The sequence below is a fragment of the Quercus suber genome, unplaced genomic scaffold (genome assembly GCF_002906115.3).
Source record: "Quercus suber isolate HL8 unplaced genomic scaffold, Cork oak 2.0 scaffold_10, whole genome shotgun sequence".
NCBI classification, from domain to species: Eukaryota; Viridiplantae; Streptophyta; class Magnoliopsida; order Fagales; family Fagaceae; genus Quercus; species Quercus suber.
In genome coordinates, this window is record NW_027069476.1 from 2,385,566 (window position 1) to 2,406,034 (window position 20,469).

Here is a 20,469-nt window from a genome sequence, read left to right on the forward strand (position 1 = left end):
CCTTATTGCGATACAGTAGTTGGGTCACTGATGAGAGTGATCTGACTTATTGGCCTTTACCACGCTAGTTTCATCACTCATTCTTGAGCACGTCTTCCATAGAATATCACCTGGAGATCACCATCAGGCTTAGCCTCCTTCCAGGTTGGACAATGGAATTTGCTGAATACATTTTAATTTACCATTCTATTTTGCTTAGACCCATTTCATTGAGGTTAAGGACAATCAGATGATCAGTGACAACTATGAAAAAATATGGCACATTTTGGGGAAATTGATACCAACCAGTGTAGGAAAAATCCCCCTTCATTTACAGAACAGTTAGTAGTACTGAGAATGAAAACTCCTGTTTAGAAATGAAATGTTCCCGAAAATTCTTCCCATTGGACTATTTGCATCTATGTGCACCAGCCAATCTCATACATGAGTACTAACTGATGACTTATGGGATACCAACAAATTACACACATACAACGACTAGATAAGAGCGTGGAATGTCACAAGGAAGCACACGGATTATAGTAGTACATATGGGCCTAACATGAACACTCACAAGTTGTCTAGGAAGATCTTGTGTTTGGGTTACTATACATAAACGTATTGTCATCATTCATCACCCACAAAACGAACTTATCTTTCACTTCTACATATAATCCATTATACAACACATGAATTTACAAATATCTTATCAAGTCTTCAACCCTGGTGTGACCAACATGAAGCAAATGAGCTGACACTTGGTACAAAAAATTGATGAGAGTACCAGGTTTGATTGCGCTCACATACCAAGAGCAGCTTCAATCTGAAAGGGCATAAACACCAAAAAGTTATACAAAGATAAAAATAAGAGTCCAAAGATATTTTATTTAACAATGCAACCAATTCAAAAGGAAATAAGAGACCAGAAATGCTTATACTGTGCCTTGAATGATTGAAGCCTAATTTGGCTGGCTTGGAAGCAACTTCCATAACCTAGAAAAGATGCTCATGGCTTCAGTTGGATCTATATTCTCAAGAGTTTGATTGGGAACCAGTTTTACCATCTCCAGCATCATGGGAGGCCACAGGATCAGCCAAATCATTCTCATCATTCTCCTGAGCATCACTGGACAAATTGGAAGCAGGAGATCCATTTTCTGAAACTTCTGAGGCAATTACTATGGAGTTGTACTGTAAAGTCAGCCTCAACATATTAGGAGCATTCCTTACAAGCTCAAACTTGTGTTCTGGGGTATGTTGCTGATTGAACCGCCCTGGAAGCTTGGATTGGGTATTATAGCAATCACCACAAAGGTCAAAACCAATTTTCTCCTTGCAATCTTTGCATTTGTATCTATCCCCAATTATGGGGCAAATCTATAGACACAAAAACCTGAGATATTATGATATTGCATACAATTTTAACCCCAAAAAAAATATATTGTATAAATTTTTGGTGCCATTTAGAAGTTGAGTCATCCAATGTAAAAAAATTTGAGTATATCAGTACCTATGAACATTATGTTTCACAATTCCCAACAGGGTCCTAACCCCAACTTTCTGACAAACTGGTATTGATTAACATGTTAACACCCCCTTGGGAAGGGAAAATCGTCTTATTATATGGTCTCAAGAGACCGACCTCTCACAGCATAAAGTAAATAATCAATGAATGCAGTGAAAAATCTGTCACTGTTTGATAAATCAAGCAGATCACTTTATTTATCAAGAAAATGAATCATGCAGATCACTTGAAGGATGCCAAACACACTACAACAGGCAGCTGATAAAAATATTGTAATTAAAAGAGAGAGACATCTATGTTGTTTGCTCAAAATAAGGGCCTTTTTTCTAATAAATGAAAGGACCACATCAATATGAAACACCAACATCATTGAAAATACATGTTTGCTCCGCCACACTCTAGGAGTTGCAACATATACATGCATATTTTGCACATAATATAAATACAACTATTTAAGTTTTAGCATTTGCATGTCAAGTTGACAGTTCCATTAACAATCTACTCAAGAAATATTAAAAAAGAGTAAGCATCATAACACTGTTTGGAGCATCAATGCATCAAAAACTATCAAATAATCAAGTTGAAACAATAAGGTTTCTCCTACAAAGAGGGGGCTTAACCCATATCTTCACATTATGGACACAAGCAAATGAAGATGGACAACATTGTGAAAGTGCCCAAATGCATAAACAATAATTCCAACATATAATAATTGAAAAGATAATTTCCATGCCGAGTGGCAACTAACCCAAGATGAATGGATGGAGTAAACAGGTTTTTGCAAGTCTGACACCAAATATGGCATATGCTACCAAAATCTAGGCATCAGTGCACGTGCAGGAAATGGAAGTAGAAAAAATTTACCCCACAAGAATCACAACCACATGCTGCATGAACAATTGAGTGAGAGTCAGGCCAATGTAGTAAGTTCTCTCCTTGTTTAGCAGGCTCTCCTTGTTTAGCAGTTCCTGTTGAACCTGGAAGCATATACTAGCATTGTAACAGGCAGGTCTAACTTTAAAGTATTCAGGATATGCATCAATAATTATGCTACTGTAGGTTAATTTTAAACAGTGTACAAGACACAAAAGCCCCTCTTGTATCACTACTCAATGTTTAATCTCATTTGTTCTTATCAATACATCATTGGTACCTTGATTTCAACTCTAATTACAATGGGGCTTATTCTCTCTCTCTCTCTCTCTCTATATATATATATACACACACACAGTCAAGCTCACACTGTTGCCCATGGTATCATAGAATTCTATTGATGAAGTTTGTAAGGTTCACCTAGCAAATTTTTAGTCTAAAGATCCAACAAGTTTGGAGGGCTGATTATACTTTAGCATCTACCCCATGAACAAGATTGATGATTTCAACTAACAAAAAAGGGTGAAAAATGTAACAAGAACAGCAAAACAGATTATATGAATTCAGGAAACATGATGTCACCTATATGGCTACACTAAACTAAAAACAGATGGCACATTCTAAACAACCCAAAATATTTTTAAGAACCAATTCATACTTATACTTGAACATTAAAAAGAGAAATCAAGTATTCGGGCATACAAATAGTTGGATGCTTGTGCTCAACATCAACTAGTTTGAGCAGAATACCATCTCTTCTCAGCATATATTCTTTAGGAAATTGTTCTTCCAAGAAATGATCAAGCTCCAAACAAACTTTCGGAAATCCTCTTGGATGTGAAGTTTGACAAACTTGACATTTAAGCATCTCAACAGCTGAGATGATGACACAACTTTCACAATATACTGCACAATAAAATAAATTAAAATGAACATAATTACAAATAAACTAAAAAATATTTTCCATAACAGATAACTTGAAACCTGATCATATATAAGAGGAATAACTTAAGTGAACAGTCTACCATGGCCACAGATAAGAACCACAGGACGAAATAGTAGTTGCTTGCATTCCAAACAAAGAACATCAGCAACTGAAACCTGCTTGCAATACTTTTCTTCAACAGCAATGTTCCTGATTACTTCAGAATTCCCATCAGAGATTTCTACAAGAGTGCCTATGCCATCATCTTGAACCTGTGAATCGGACATCAATACCTCCGTATTTGCATAAGCTTCCCCTTTCCTAGGGGATGATGGGTCTGATGATGAATTTGACTCAAAAACCATGGTAGAGAAAGATGCTGGATCACCCCAATGATTACATGCTTGAGAATTAAGTTGCGGCGAGAATGTCTCTTGTTTCATTTCCTCTTCTGCAAAAAGAAAAGGCAACAACTTAAATTTTCATGAAATATGAGAAGAGCCAGATTAAAAATAATGATTTGATAACTGTTTGCTGCAAAAAAACAAAAGAGCACTACAACAGCAGTTACAGTGATGACAAGCTAACAGAATGAGAAACAGATTAAAAACATCAATAAATCTTTTCTCCTGCATTAATTTTTCTTCTTTTTTTTTTTTTTTTTTTTTTTTCAAGGGCATTGAGAAATAAGGTGGTCATGCTCAAGAAACACAAGTCTAGGTCACACTTCTAACAGAACTTAACATCTAAGCTTGGAGCCACAGCCATGTTCTGAGCAGATAGCCATGCCAGAAAAGGTGATAAAATATAGACATTTACAAACTAAAATTAAGTGAATATTGAAGTTTAAATATTTAAGGATATCATTTTCATCAGTATATCCAATACCTTGAGTAAGGAAATTTTTTCAGTTTACATCCCAAGATGTCAAAAATTCTATTGACATAATAATATCCATCAACATTGCACAAACATCCATGGTTTGTCGCAAGTCAATAGTATGTCAAGCTATGTATTTACATCACGGGAAATGTTTTGGCTTAGTCATGTGGTTTTACCAATGCAATATGCTAGGTTCTTTTTCTTTTTTTAGTTCAAAACTTCTAAGTGTTTCTCATTGAGCTAGTGTAAAAAACTTTAAATTATGAAGCATTATTTGAATAGTCATGCCCCACATTATTTATCAAACATAGTTATGTCCCACATTGCTTAAGAGAGTGTTGTGTGTAGTATAACTTTTTTTTGATAAGTAACGTAAAAAATTTTAAAAAAACAGACAACCCAAGTACACGGGAAATGTACTATAGTAGCAAAAATTAAGAACCTAGATTACAATGATCAATTAAAACAGCAAGGGAAAAACAAGAACAAGATGGCAGAACTAGACTCCATTCAAGGAGAGTAAGGAAGGACAAAGACTCTATCTCAAGAATAGACCATTCACAGCCCTCAAAGCATTTAGCATTATGTTCCTGCCATATACACCATAGCAAACAGTGCGGCACAAAGCTCCAAAGAGCGACATTTCGATGTCTACTGAACTTGACCAACCAAGAAGCTAACAGCTTGACAACCCTATACCGCATAACCCAATGAATACCAGACAAACAAAAAACCATAGACCACAGCTCACATGCTATAGGACAATGAAGAAGAAGATGATCCACCAATTCCCCACACCTTTTGCACATATAGCACCAATCAAGCACTACAATATGCCTCTTTCAAAGATTATCTATAGTTAAAATCTTACCTAAAGAGGCAAACCAAGAAAAGAAAGCTACTTTAGGAGGAACCTTCAATTGCCACACCATTTTCCACAGAAATGAAATGAGAGAAGCAAGGGATAAAGAGCGATAAAAACCTTGAACCTCAAAACCTTTAATCATAGCTAGCTACCAACAAACTTTGTCAAAACAAACACCCCGCACATCTGTGGAATAGATCATGTCCATAAACAAGGTCAATGCTTCTAATTCCCAATCATGCACTAGACGACGGAACTAAATGTCCCTAATGTATCCTCCCATCAGAGAAACATATGATGACCTCGGACACAAAAGACTCACTTGCCCAACTAATATGATAAAATATTTAGGAAAAGCCACCTTAAGATAACAGTCCCTACACCATACATCCTCCCAAAATTTCACACTAGTACCATACACCTTTGGCATGATTTTGTGCACAAGCACCCCATTCACTCCCATATTTCACCTTTATGACCCTCCTCCAAAGGGCATCCCTCTTTGTTCCATATCTCCACAACCATTTACCTAGCAAGGCACCATTAAATCTACTCAAACACCTAATTCCTACTTGCCATTTAGCATTGGCTTACAAACCTTAAACCTTTTTTCCACGGGTACTTTTGAATCATCACCAATACCACTCCAAAGAAAATCTCTCTATAACTTCTCCATAGGATTCACTACCTTCACTAGAACTGGAAGGAGACAGGAAATAAGTAGGCAAGCTAGAAAGAGTACTCTAATAAGAGTTACCTTACCCCCCTTAAATAAATACAATCTCTTCCAACAAACTAATGTCTACTCCATCTTTTCCAAAATAGGATTCAAAATCGTCTTTATCTTTAAAGGTAGCACCCAATAGTAGACCCAAATATTTTAGAGGAAGTGAAGATTGCCTACAAGCCAATATCTCCACTAATTCCTGCATATTTTGCACATCATCGATTGGAACCAATTTTGACTTCCCTAAATTAATATTCAACCCTAACACCACCTCAAATCTGGCAAGGATCCCCTGCAAAACAACTATTTGATTGGAGTTAGCATCACAAAAAATAAGTGTGTCATCCGCAAATAAGAGACAAGATACCATCATCAATGTACTAGCTGAACTACCTATTGAGAAGCCCAAAAACTGACCCACTGTAACAGCCGCATCCAACATACGACTCAAGGCCTCCACAACAATATCAAAAAGTAACAGGGATAAAGAATCCCCCTTGAGAAACTTCCCTAGAGCTCCCAAAAAAATCAGATGGGGTACCATTAATCATAATAGAAAATTTGATAGTGGAACTATAACACATTATCCACCTTCTCCATTTTTCCAAGAATCCACACTGCTGGAGGCTGGAGCATATATATTGAGAAAACTCCAATTCACGTGATCATAAGCTTTTTCCACATCCAACTTGCATAACACCCCCGACACTTCCCGTCTTCAACCTACTGTTTATACATTTAGATGCAATTAAAACAAAATCCAAAATCTGACTACCTTTAATGAAGGCATTTTGAAAATGATTAGCCAACACCTTGGAGATAATCTTATACATCCCTCCCACCAAATTAATAGGTCGAAAATCCTTCACTTCTACAACATCAGTTTTCTTAGGAATAAGAACAATGAAAGAAGCATGAATACTCTTTTTGAGCACAGCTTGAGCATGAAAATTATGCAGAACATCCATAATATCATTTTTCAGAATACTCCAACATGACTGAGAAAAAACTATAGAGAAACCATCTGGACCTGGCAACTTATCACCATTGAAACCATTCACCACCCCAAACACCTCATCCTCCTCAAAAGGTCTTATCTATCCACATAGGATCCTTCCAAACACCACAGCATCCAAAACAAGTCAATGAACCTCATTTTTAGAAAACAGCTTTCTATAAAATTGAGTAATACAATTTGCTAGTCCCTTGATCCATAGACATCTCCCCCATTCACCATAAGCGTATCAATGGTATAAATCTTCTAAGAGAGTTTGCCATTTGATGAGAGAAATTGGTATTCCTATATCCTTCTTTAATACAAAGAACTCTTGATTTTTGCTTCCAATGAATTTCCTCCAAAAAGTGTCATTTTTTCAAAACCACCTTGAATTTTTTTCCCTTCCAAATTTTCCTCCACCATAAGATCACAGCTGTCCTCAACACTCCAACTCATGAAGATCAATCCACAGCTTTTCCCCCTTTCTTCTATATTACCAAACTCCTCCACATTCCATCTCTTTATATTAAAATCTTCAAAACCTTCAATTTATTTGCCAAAATAAAACTTGGAGCTCCTTGGAATTGATAAGACTCCTACCAGGAGGGTACCCGTTCCACAAAGCCCTCCTCCTTTAACCACATATTCTCAAATCTAAAAGGCCTCCCTCTATGAAAATTACCTCCCTCCAGAAGAATTGGAAAATAATCTGATAGCAACCTAGACATCCTCCTTTAGACAGACAGATGGAAACTTATCCTCCTAGTTAGCTGTGAAAAGAAATCTGACCAGCCTAGACCTTGACATCACCTCACGAGAATTAGACCAAGTGAAATTCTCAAATTCCCCCCTTCCAAAGGGGGATCAATCAATCCTTGCTTTGAAATGAAATAAGAGAACTGATACATAGCCTGAGTAAAATAGTAAGAGCCAGAACGTTCAAAAGGAAACCACACCACACCAAGGAACATTCCACCAGCTACACAACCCAAATAGCTTCTCCCATAAAAGCCTTCTGTCTCTAACGCAATTAGGCCCGTAAACTCCAGTAAATGCACATTCAAATTGCTCAGCCACATTTTTTAATTTACACGAAACTGAAAAATTCCCTATTGCTTCCTCCAACTGTCCCACATCAGTAACACCGCTCCCTAAGCACCCACAGAGCCTAAGCATACGCAGTCCACATGCTGACCTCCCCACAAACTATGAATGACTCCCCTTGTAATTAACTCCAATTTAGTTCCCTGAAGACAAACAATGTCTACTTTCCAAAGTAGTGTTATTTTAAGGGCATAGTTATAAGGGTAAAACAATTTTCAATACAAATTGGAAGCATGTGTAACTTACTAAACAAAAAGGGTTAGAGCAATTTTTAAGTTAGGTTTTATTTAATAAGTTATGGTCAATTTTGTATGGAGGGCCAAAATGTGATTTCTAAAACCACAACAAATTAAAGGAATTTTGGTAGTTTTCCATCTCTTCTGTTTGTTTGTTTCTATTTGCAATAGGTGGTTCCACCTGCGCTCTGTTTTTATGGGGAAAGAGAGTGCAAACAAATTTTTGTTCCACCTGGAGGATACCTGAGGGAAGGTTGGGTAGTGGCTAGCAAGGGCAAGGCTTTGGCATCAACTTGAGGAAAACTTTAAAAAAACCAGCTTCTCTTTTCAGTCAAGGAACGTTACATAGAATACAGAGTGCACTGAAGGCTGCGGTGGTGGAGGCTAATGGACATCAAAATCATGGAAAGGAGAAAGTATATTGGGAAGCATGCAGCAGAGCTTGGGGCAGTGGGATATTTTGTCAAATATTAAATTAATGTGATTGCCAGAAGACTCTAGACATCTTTTTACTTACGTGTGGAGTGGAGCGTGGAAAGGAGGGGAAGTGGGTTGCTGACTGTTTCTTCCAATATTAAAGATGTGAGCTCCAATCAAAATAACAATGGAATGAGGCCTAACCCATCTCTCAGCAGCCAGGTACTTGTAAGTCAAACCTCACCCATTTGCACACCTAGGGCAATTCAATTCAGAAAAATGGATTTTGGAGCTTCATGATGGGAGGCAAATAACTAACTATCCCTCTCTCACTATACCACTCACCTGGGAGCATGCATGTCGGATTTTAATGATCTTGAGGGACAAGGTAACAACACTTTCAAGGAAGAAGGGCATATTGTTAGTTGGGCAGATGAATGTGATAATATTTCTGTAGTATTAGGGTTGGACTGTGAGCTGTGGGACTCAGATGGGGGTCTCGTAATGTAAACTGGGAAAAGATGAAAGAATCTCTGGTTGTGCAACCTTTGGCCATGGCTAACCCAGATGTTCCACTTGTAGAGCTGGTGGGTGCTTCCACGCAATTATCACCATGGGTTGAAAAATGAATTAATAAAGCTTTTAGGACGTCTGTGGGTACCTCCTTAATAGGCTTTGAAGCAGAAATTACTAGAATTTTTTTAGCTTTGGAGGCTAGGAAGAAAACTACAATGCAGGGAGAAGGCTCTCAAAAGAAAGAGGCTAAGACAGGTTCTAAAGGGCGTTGAGAATTGAAAAGTCTGCTAAATTCTTGGAATCTTGAGAAGAAATCTGCTTTGTCAAGAAGTGCAAGTGAGGAACAGGATTCAGTGGTGCATCAATGAATCTGAAAATTATCTGTTGGAATGGAATGTTAGGGAGCCGAAAGATCGTGACAAAAGACTTTGGATTCCGAATATGATCAGAAGTTAGGGTGCTAACATTATTTGTCTTCAGGAAACAAAAATGGAATTGATAACAAGGAGGAAGATACGAAGCTTGTGGGGTTGTCAACATTTGGATTGGCTATATTTGGGCTCTGCTTGAATTTTCAGATTTTATTTCTGAACAGTCTTATAGATTTACCATTAGAAGGGGCTACTTTCACTTGGTCTAATTCTAGAGAAGTGGTTTTGTGGTCTAGGCTTGATATGTTTCTTCTATCTTCTGATTTAGAAGAGCACTTTCCTCACATTCGTCAAAAAAGACTGCATAGGTTACTATCAAACCACTTTCCAGTTCTTTTAGGAGGAAAATTTCACAGAGGCAGCTGCCCTTTTCGCTTTGAGAATATGTGGTTGAAGGCCAAGGGTTTTGTGGAGACATTGAGAACCTAGTGGGAGTCCTATCATTTCAAGGTTCCCCTAGCTTTTGGATTGTTAGCAAATTGAACGCTCTGAAGATAGATTTGAAGAAATGGAATGAAGAAGAATTTGGCAATGTAGAGGATAAGATGCACAAGTTATGGAAGGATCTTGAAGAGCTATATTTGATGGAAGATAGCCGTCCTCTAACCGATGATGAGAATTTGGAAAAAGAATGGCTTCGCATTGAGCTTGAAAAGGTAAGTCTTATGTTTGAGATCTAATGGAGACAGAATTCTAGGGCCCTTTGGATCCGAGACAGCGATAGAAACACTAAGGGTTTTCATAGAACAGCAAACTCCCACAGAAGGTTTAATACCATAAACAATCTAATGGTGGATGGTGAGTTGTCATCGGATCCAAATTCCATATCAGCATGCATCTCCAATTTCTACAAACAATTATACTCTAAGAATGAGGATCAAATACCTATGCTAGATGAAGTGAAATTCTCTACGATTTCTGAGGAGGAGGCTGTTTGGTTAGATAGACCCTCTGAGGAAGAGGAGGTATATGGTGTCATCCAAGGTTGTAATGGCAATAAATCTCTAGGACAAGATGGTTTCTCAATGGCTTTTTTTAAGGCTTGATGGGGCTTTTTAAAGTTTGAAATTACGGAGATTCTTGCAAACTTTCATTCACAAGCTGCCCTTGAGAAAAGCCTTGATGCAACTTTCCTTGCTCTCATTCCAAGGAAAGTAGATGTTGTTAATGTGAGAGACTTTAGACCTGTTAGTCTAGCGGGCAATATTTATAAAGTCATTTCCAAGGAGTTGGTTAACAGGCTAAGAATGGTGATTACTAGGATTATCTCTGAGCCTTAGAATGCCTTTGTTCTGGATAGGCAAATCCTAGATTCTATTTTAATAGCTAATGAGTATTTGGATAGCAGGCTCAAGGCAAGGATACCAGGTGTTTTATGTAAGTTAGATGTGGAGAGCTTTTGATCATGTCAGTTTGGATTTTCTTATGTATATGTTGCAACGCTATGGATTCTCTAAGAAATGGAGAGTGGGTTTTGTTTTGTATCTCCATGATGAGATTTTCAGTTTTCAATTCTGATAAATGGTACCCTTAAGGATTTCTTTGGGAGCTCTAGGGGGCTACGCCAAGGCGATCCTCTCTCCTTGCTCTTATTTGCTATTGCTATGGAGGCTTTAAGCTGCTTGTTGGATGGTGTGGTTCTGGCTGGACACTTCTATGGTTTCACTATTGGTACTAGGACTAATACTCCCCATATGGTGTCCTTGTCTTCTCTTTGCAGATGACACTTTAATTTTTTGTGATGCTTCTACTAGTCAAATTGATAATTTTCGGGAGATTTTATCCTCATTTGAAGCGATGTTAGGGCTGCACATTAACCTGGCTAAGTCAGAATTAGTTTCAATTGGGGAGGTCTAATGGGGGAGCTTGTGGCATTGCTAGGTTGTAGACAATCATCTCTGCCAATGACATACTTGGGACTTCCTTTGGGTGCTAAATTCAAAGATAGGGCGATTTGGAACCTATTCAAGAAAAAATGGAGCGAAATTAGCGAGTTGGAAGCGATAATATTTATCAAAGAGAGGTAAGATTACTTTAATTAAAAGCACTCTCTCAAGTTTGCCAACTTATTTCCCATCACTCTTCCCTATTCCTGTGGATATTGCTAATCGTATTGAGAGGCTTCAGAGGAATTTTTTATGGAGTGGGATAGATGAGTCCCCTAAATTCCGTCTAGTTAGGTGAGCCCAAGTTTGTACACCCTTGTAGTCCGGCGGTTTGGGCATTAGAAATTTGAGAATTTCCAATCAAGCTTTGTTGGGGAAATGGTTGTGGAGATATGGAATAGAGACAACCCGCCTCTAGAGGCGGGTCATTAAGACTAAATATGGGAATGATTAGGGTGGTTGGTGTACAAAAGGAGTCTATAATCCGTATGGTGTTAGTCTTTGGAGAACCATAAGACAAGGCCAACCAGCCTTTTTGAAATCCATTCAATTCAAGGTTGTTGTCGTTAATAGAATTAAATTTTGGCATCATGTGTGGTGTCGGGGTTGTACTCTCCAGGAGGCATTTGCGGAGCTTTACAGCATTAGTTATAATAAGGGGTCTTCTACTGAGGATGTTATGCACTTTCCTAACCAAAGGCTGCACTAGGATCTTCAATTTTCTAGGGATGCTCAAGATTGGGAAACGGAACATTTTTACACTTTTCTGGATCTTATCAACTCTATGCCTCTTAATGGTGAAGGACAGGACAAACTTTGTAAGAAATCGGCAGGGAATAAGAGTTTTAAAGTGAGTGAGTACTATCTCTCCCTTTCCTCCACTCTTGACACTCTTTTCCCTTGGAAACCTGTGTGGCGTTCAAAGATCCCTCCTAGGGTTTGCTTTCCTCTCATGGATTGCCGCATTAGGTAAAATTTTGACTCTTGAAAACTTATGGTATAAGGGTGTTGCAGCTGTAGATTGGTGTTGTGTGTTAAAAGAGTGAGGAATCAGTGAATCATCTTCTTCTTCATTGTCCTATTGCTTATGAGTTATGGTCTATGGTGTGGACTCTATTTGGACTTCTATGGGTTATGCCGTAGTGTTAGTAATTTATTTTCTAGTTGGCAAGGTTCCTTCGGTGGACATCGGAGCATTGATTTATGGAGGGTTGTACCACATTGTGTCTTATGGTGTATTTAGCGAGAACAAAACTCAAGATGTTTCAAAGGGAAGGAACGGTCTATTTTGGAACTTAAATCTCTCCTTTTTCACGCCTTGCTGGAGTGGAGTTTGTCCTTTAATCTTTTTTCTTGTTCTAATTTTTTAGAATTGCTTGATCATTGTAATTTAAGTGTTTGGTGTTCTGTTATCCATGTACACCCCCCAGTGTACCTGGAGTTTTGATTAATACAATTCCATTATTTATCAACCAAAAAAAAAATTGCTATGGATCAATTCAAGAAGAATTTAATGATATGGTGGTAAATAAAAATTCATGATTCTTAATCCTTCTGAAGGTGATTGAAAGGTTCGTACAAGTTTCAAGTTCAAGAGTGTTTTTTATATTAATGCATTTGTCATATAAGTCATTAACAATCAATAGTGTCATCTGACTGTGGATGCATGCATAATGTGAGCACCTCAAATAAAAATTATGAAGCTCACCAAGAATCTGGTTTTCCCTTCTCTTATAGGCAACAGGATACATCTTCAAGAGCAGAAGGTGAAGCATCTGGCAGATGGTAGGAAAGTGAATATATGGATGCCTACAAATAGGACAACGAGACTCCCATAGTCCATCCATGGAACGGTGAACACACCAAAAACAAGATATGTGACCACAAGCTGCAAGAAAATGATATAATTTACTGAAGAGTATAAGCATTTCAAAATTCATACCATTCAAGCCATTAGTAAACCCTTACACAGCACTATTGGCTTGTACAAAAGATCCCTGCAACATAAGAGTGAACTCAATTTGTAAGGTTTCCATTCAAAATAAAACCAATAATAAGCAAATACAAGAATAGAACTAGACTATAACCACTACAGAGTAATACCTACTAATATAAAACTAGCCAAGTAAATATTATTCATAAATTAGTCAATGCAGACATTTTGGTTCTTTTAAGTCCAAAAATAGAATTATTAAGCCATTTATGAAAAAAAAAAATGTTTGCATACAGCATGTAAAGACATCATATGTAAAATGCCAAGTACACAGTAGTACAAGAAAGTCTCTACAAGATCACAATATTTAATTTAAATAACCACAATCAAGGGAAAAAAAAGGGGGGGGGGGGGGGGGTGGGGGGGTAACATGCCTAAAGGTCAACATCAAGTGATAAAATAATCTCAAAAAAGGAAGACACTAATATGAGAGAATTTTTTTCACCACCAAATGTTTGAATATTCCATTCCCTCCAAGTAGACCATGTAAGAAAATGTGGAATATCATTCCAAATGTCACCACTCCTTTGACAACCAAATCATAATTTCCCAGAAGCCAGCAATTCAACAACCCTCTTTGGCATCACCCAATGAATGCCTAATGGGGAAAAAACTAATGAACACGTATGTGCTGCCATCAAACAGCGAATCAGAAGATTGATCAGCCAATTCACTAGAATTTTCACACATTCAACCCCAGTACACAACAATTATTCTGCTCTTAATATGATTTTCCACTGTCAATATTTTACCCAAGGAAGTGTGCACAAAAGATACAGCTTGCAATGGAACCATCACACACCATATGCTCTTAGAAGGGAATCGCTAATCCTCTTACAGCTGCATGAAAAGAGCGAACCTCAAAATTTCCATTACGTGCCAATTTCCAACATAATCTACCCTTTTTATCACCCGAAAGGAAATTAGAGTACAATGAAAATATATAAAAGGCAATCACACCACTTCCCAATCCTAAAGGATTCCAATAATGAACACCACCCTCTTCTGATCTCCCCATATAAGAATCCACTAAAGGATCTCTTTTTTTTTAATAAGTTTGTTTTTGGCCCCAAGGAAAGAAGGAGAGATTCAAACTAGTGACCTCTGCTATGTGACGCACGGTCCCCAACCGATCATGCTCTCCTAATATATACAGATGCACAACTAATTACTTTTCACATCATAACACCACAACCACTTCCCAAATAAACCTGTATTAAAGTGCTTAATTTCCTAGCACCCAATCCACCAATACTAATAGGAAACCACACAACAGCACAATCTACCAAATGAAGTTTAAAATCCTTCCCTATTCCTTCTCACAAAGATTCCTGCTGTAATTTATTTATCCTATTAGTAACATGGATGGGGACATACGAAAAAGAGAAGGGAAATAAGGTGCTCTTCAAAAGCATGATCCTCTCACCTACCCCCCCCCCCCCCCCCCAGGGGGCAGCCAGCTCCCCCCTTTATAATTACGTGAAGTACTGGACTGAAGGGGAGGGGAAAAGGAGATTCAACTAGTAAAATCAGTTTCATAAGTCATGGTCTGCTGCAGTGGCAGAGCTAGGGGGACCATGCCCCCCCCCCCCCCTAGCTTTTTGAAATCTCCTTTATTTGTCAGTATAATTGATAGTAAACTTAGAAATTTGTTAAATTACCGATTGTCCCAAAAGCTTAAACTATTAGGAAAATGTGAATTTAATCACTTAACCATAATTCTAACACTCCCTCTCACTTGTGGGCCTAAACTTCCCCTTAAATAAGTGGGGCCCAACAAGTGGGAACTTTAACATTTTAAATGGGAGGTAGAGTAAAGTTAGGAATCGAACTCAGGATCTCCTGCTCTGATACCATGTTAAATTACAGATTGTCCCAAAAGCTTAAACTGTTAGGAAATGGTGAATTTAATCACTTAACCATAATTCTAACAAAATTAAAGAAAATTTTCTTCATTGCCCCCCCCCCCTAAAATTATAGAATCTGCTCCTTCAAGCTCATAATTTTGAACTAACACAGTAAGAGTAAAACCCCTTTAAAAAATAACAATAAAATGGAATGGGTACAAAAAAGCCCCCCCAAAAAACAAAAAAGATCCCCCCTTCTGGCCCAATCCTTTGCCCATGATCCTCCAAAGTCCAAATACTAACAAAACCCCAGATCTTGTCTAACAAATCCCAAATCACAAATTTATTTATAATAAATAGAAGAAGAAGAAGAAAAAAAATGTCTACCCCATGCAGTCAGGGATCATCTGCTCAACTTCACTACTAAACCAGTCCAACCGGTGGTACATCTCTCTCACTCTATCTTTGTTTTCTCTCTTGTTCTAGTGTCCTGTCTTCTAACACTGCTGTAAAGCAGTTCACAAATCACAAATGTTTACCTGTTTGGCTGACTAAAAGTAAAAACTTTGGCTGAATGTATTGTAATAAATTGTGATGGTGAACTAGCTGTACTTTTTTTTTTTTTGATGAACCAGTTAACTAGCTGTACAGCATTTCACACATTATATAAAAGTATATAATAGTTTTGTTTTTGTTTAATATAATAATAAATAATAGTTTATTGAATTTATGATATGTAATAATTTCTATATGCTATCAAACAGCATAATTTAACCCAAAAATTAATAATAATAAAAACTGTGTAATGTTATCTATATATGTTTGGTAGGAAAAATTATATAGAACTTAAGATTATTTATGAAATAAAGTATTTGGTTTGGGTTATGGACTTTTTTTTCTACATAAGAATTTTGTTATATTTAGTTTGGCCCGACTTGAAAAAATTTTCTGGCTCCACCACTAGTCCCCTGCTGATTGAACTAACCCTTAGGGTTAGGGTGATCCTTTCACCCTTGGATAGATGATCCCAAAGGCAATCACAAAGAAGTCATAGGCAAGGACCCAACTTTACAACCCAACAACAGAAGGAAAATCCATAATCCCTGGGACCTCCCTTATGGGCCACTCTTCCTCAAAATCACTTTCATCCTAGCAAAGTTTCAAAACAAAGAAGTACAAATATGATACTCTTGAGATGATCTGGATCCTAATTGATCATATCAAGAGATCTTTTCCTCAATCCTAACTCAGTCTCTATCTATTAAGCTGCTTTCTTGGAAAAATTAATGCTTTGAGAGCATATCCATTCTTGACCAACCCCCAAACCACCATGGAACTCAATTAGTTCCAAGGGCCCCTCTATTCTCTTGGCAAATAACATGTATAGTTCAATTACCATCACAAAAATGTTAAACGAAATTAGCAAGAGAAAGATGTGAGTGAAACTAATTCCTCCAAGAAACCCAAAATCCAACTCGAATCAGTCCTTCCTTCCAAACCCACAAAAGAAATCTCTTGTCAAGAATCCACAGTAGGTCAAAACCTTCTCTCTACATAACGAAAACCTTCAAATCGAGTCAAAGAAAGTTCCCTCTCACCTACCCACAAATCTAGTAATAATGGGTTCCTTTTCAATCGATTTTTTTTTTTTTTTTCATTTAAAAAAAAAGTAGCAATCAAGATTGATGGACCAATTTGTTTCGCATTTCTGAAAAGTATTGGTGATCACATGTGGGTTGTGAAAAAAATAAATTTGACAGTCAATTAAAATGAGAAGAGTATAAACAAAACAACACAACAACTTGTATTTTTTTTAAATTAAAAAATAAAATCCAAAGCAATTCTATAAAGTTGATACTGAGAAATAAATATCGGTGCGATCAAACTTTAAAAAAAAAAAAAAAAAAAAGATTGGTTAAGGACGAGAGTGACCTGCAGACGCAGCAGATAAAAGAGTGGGAGATTTCATCTGAATCTGATCCGCCGTCGTCTTCAATGAAGGTTGATTTATCCATCACAATTTTCTAAGCTCAGACAATTCAGAAAGAAAGAGATAAGCCGAAAGGGTTGAGAGGAGATATGTCGAGGAATACTTTTGGGGTTGAGGTTTCCGGGTGCGCACGGCAAACTATTCTTTTGCTTGGAGGGGTGCAATGCTGGATGGAAAATTATGGATGGCCAGGAAATATTTTAAATTCCTTCTTTTTCGCTTGATTGGAATGAAAAGTGAAGTATGGCATAAATTTACTTATATTCTCTTGTTAAAAAAAATAATTCTCAATTAAAACTCAAAAAAAAAAGGACAAACAAAAAAAAGCAATCATTCAATTATGTTCTCGTTAAATAAAATAAAAAAAGTAGCACATTTATTTAGCAAAAAATTGTGTCCGCGCAAAAAAAAAAAAAAAAAAAAAGTAAACAAAGCAACTGGGTTAAACTTGAGTTTCACGTGTATTTTTTCCTTCCACATTATATTACCACCACTTGTAGCTCGAGTTTTAAAGGTTCAATTTTCATATTGAACTCGAGTTTCAGAGATTAAGATGCTAATTTGCTAAATAGTTTTGTAAACTCGACAACTTACTAAAATGTTCCAAAAATAATGCTAAATGCCAAAAAGAAGCTAAAACCCCTCCACCTACCCCCGGCCCACACCATTAGAACATAAGCATTGGGGTGTACCCAACCCCCCCCCCCAAATTACTATTTTACCATCTGTAGTGGGCCTTTTTGTTAAATTGGGTTGGGCTGGCTCTTGCAGTACTAGGCTCAAGTATTCTGAGTAAAGGAGTTGAGATCGGTCCAACTACAACTCAATTTAGTCTGGCTGGTGCACAAACTATACCTTGTTTGCCAGGAACATGCTTACGGCAGGCAGAACTAGGGGTGTTTACCAAACCACATAAACCACACCAAAACCGCCGCACTGCATCGCTATTAATAATGCACCACCCTGCACTACACCGTATGGTGTAGTGCGGTTTATGGTTTTATAATAAGAAAACCGCACTGCACCGCACCCTCTCTATATATTAATATATTTATTTATTTTTAATATTAAATATATTATTAATAGTTTAATAACCCTAGTTTTCAACAAAAAAAAAAAAGTTTAATAACTCTAGCAAGTGTTGACTAGAAAATCCAACCCAAAATAAAGAAAAACTAGCTCAATAATTTAAAACTTGACCCAAAAAAGGGATAAAATTAGTTTTGTGCTGAGTAGGAAAAGCTCAAAATTTGAAAAATATACCGACTTCAAACCGCATCTTATACATAGTATCGCACTTGTGACTGCAAAAATGAGATAAGGTGCGGTTATGGTTTTGGCTAAACTCTAAACTCTAAACTGCACCACGCCGCATCGCACCGCACATGTGACCGCAAAAACAAGGTGCAGTGCAGTGCAATTATGATTTTAGCTAAACTGCACCGCAAATGATTTTAGCTAAACCGCACCGCAAAGTGCGGTGCTAAAAATGGCCCAAAACCGCACCGTACCACACCACAAACACCCCTAGGCAGAACTATTCTAGATAAGTCATGGTAAGCAAATATGATAATAACAAAACAACAAAGAGAGTACTTTGACTTTTTAATCAAAGTGAATAGATAATCTCTAATTAAGAAAGATAATCATAGTTTTAACAACAATTACTTTTATAAAGAAAGTAGGAGGAATAAATGAGTAGTGTATGGGTTAATCAAAAAGAAAGAAAGAAGTCAAATTGAATCTATTTTGCAGGACCAAAGCTAGAGAGGGAAGAACGTCCCTTTTCAACATGAATAATCTCCCAAGGAAATCCTGCTGTGGAAATTACTCATTTTGAGGGAAACGAACCTGAATGGTTGATGCTCAAAAGAACCCTTTTGCTTTTGGCAAAGAACAGGACTTTAAGAGGGAGAGAGGGAATCAACCTATTGGTACATGCCTACTGATCTAACTCTCTGTTTTTTCCTTTTTATTTAATTTTTCTCCTATCTTTCTTTCCTCCACACTTGTTTTCTATTTTCTGGTTTTCTTTAAAAGTGCTTGTTGCCATGATTCTCCCTTCTCTGGGCACGGTAAGGGTCTCCCTTTATAGTGTCTGCCGTGACTAGATTTTACTATTTTAGCCCTTAACCACCTTTGTCTGGTCTGGGTGTACTTGTCGACCACCACTGGACTATCAGTGTGTCATTCTCCCATTTTCAGACAAATGAAAACTATTTTATTTATTAGTATGCCATGACACCCATTCCTGCCACGGTGTGGGTACTCTCTCTCTCTCTCTTTATCCCTCATGGCATGCACCTAATGGTTCCAACTCAACCTTGCTTCTTTTTGGTGGTATGTCATCCCAGCAGGATGTATCCCCCAAAAGAGCTTAAGCAGGAACCGCAGAATAAGTTTTCCCCTCTCCCCACCGCCAAACCATGCTCTCTTACTTCTGACCCATGACCCCACAATGTCCCATATTGGCTGGGTACAGGCTAGTGGTGTCTGGGCCTTGCGCGTGCCTCCCTTTCATGTATGTCTAAAATTTGCCTGCTGCTTATGTGTTAGACACAATCGGGAGACTTGCTTGCACAATCTGCCCTCCTTCCTTGACCTTTTATGTGGGTTGCTTTATGATTTCTAGCTCCCCTTAGGTGCTGGACTTTGTTTGATGTTGGGCTTTGCCTTCTTTCAGTCCACCCCTTTGACTGCTATCATTTTCTGCCATGTCACTCTGTTATTCTTATTGTGACATTTATTTGATTCAATCCTGCTAGACCTCTTTGAGCCTGCCGTTTATTCTTTTCCAGTGACTCAGTATGGCCATTGGTTTTTCATCACATTACTTATGGGCTCCTGCGTCCCATTTGTTTTCTCTTGAGCATTCTTGGCCTATTTCCTAACTCTCTGTTTCCATGGGCTTTTACTAACTTCATTGGGCTTCCTCAACCCAATTACATTGTCCTCATCCTTGGGGTTCATGGGCTTGCCATCAACCCCTTACTTTCTTTGCTTGCATTACTTCGGGCTTGCCGTGGCCCATTTTCACTTTTCTATATCATATACTGCCCATGAGTTTACTATTTCTCTCTTTTCAAGCTCCTTTAAACTCATTTGCTTCCTCAAGACCCATTTGTTTATTTCATGGACCTGTGACCCATTATATCTGCCGCCTGTTTACCAACTCCTTTTCTACTTGTGTTGTTGGGCTCCTTTCTCATTTGATTTCCAAAATGACCATCAACACCATCCAATGCACCCAAAATCATGTTTTCCTAGGTATGTATT

The 20,469-nt window shown here is 37.7% G+C and overlaps 1 protein-coding gene across 3 annotated transcripts; it reads right to left on the reverse strand.

Moving 5' to 3' along the window:
* Positions 1 to 495: 495 nt before the first annotated feature.
* LOC112003461 (E3 ubiquitin-protein ligase PRT1) lies at positions 496 to 17,423 on the reverse strand. Of its 3 annotated transcripts, none has more exons than XM_065777947.1 (8): positions 17,136 to 17,423; positions 13,332 to 13,360; positions 13,072 to 13,251; positions 3,403 to 3,753; positions 3,080 to 3,283; positions 2,369 to 2,481; positions 923 to 1,356; positions 496 to 802 (listed from the first exon to the last, which is right to left on the reverse strand). In XM_065777947.1, the coding sequence occupies exons 1-7, from the start codon at positions 17,216 to 17,218 to the stop codon at positions 1,012 to 1,014; spliced, it is 1,305 nt and encodes a 434-aa protein (XP_065634019.1). In that variant the 5' UTR covers positions 17,219 to 17,423; the 3' UTR covers positions 496 to 802; positions 923 to 1,011. The 3 variants fall into 3 exon arrangements, with proteins under 3 accessions (XP_065634019.1, XP_065634027.1, XP_065634024.1); XM_065777955.1 differs by having other exon boundaries at positions 918 to 1,356; XM_065777952.1 differs by having other exon boundaries at positions 903 to 1,356.
* Between the last annotated feature and the right edge of the window lie 3,046 nt (positions 17,424 to 20,469).

Coding starts and splice junctions, on each gene's coding strand:
- LOC112003461 (XM_065777947.1), bottom strand. CDS start 17,218: ATGGATAAATCAACCTTCATTGAAGACGACGGCGGATCAGATTCAGAT. Junction 13,361..17,135: donor TTTATCTGCTGCGTCTGCAG/GTCACTCTCGTC, acceptor CTTATGTTGCAG/GGATCTTTTGTACAAGCCAA. Junction 3,754..13,071: donor AAGGGAAAACCAGATTCTTG/GTGAGCTTCATA, acceptor TTCTTTTTGCAG/AAGAGGAAATGAAACAAGAG.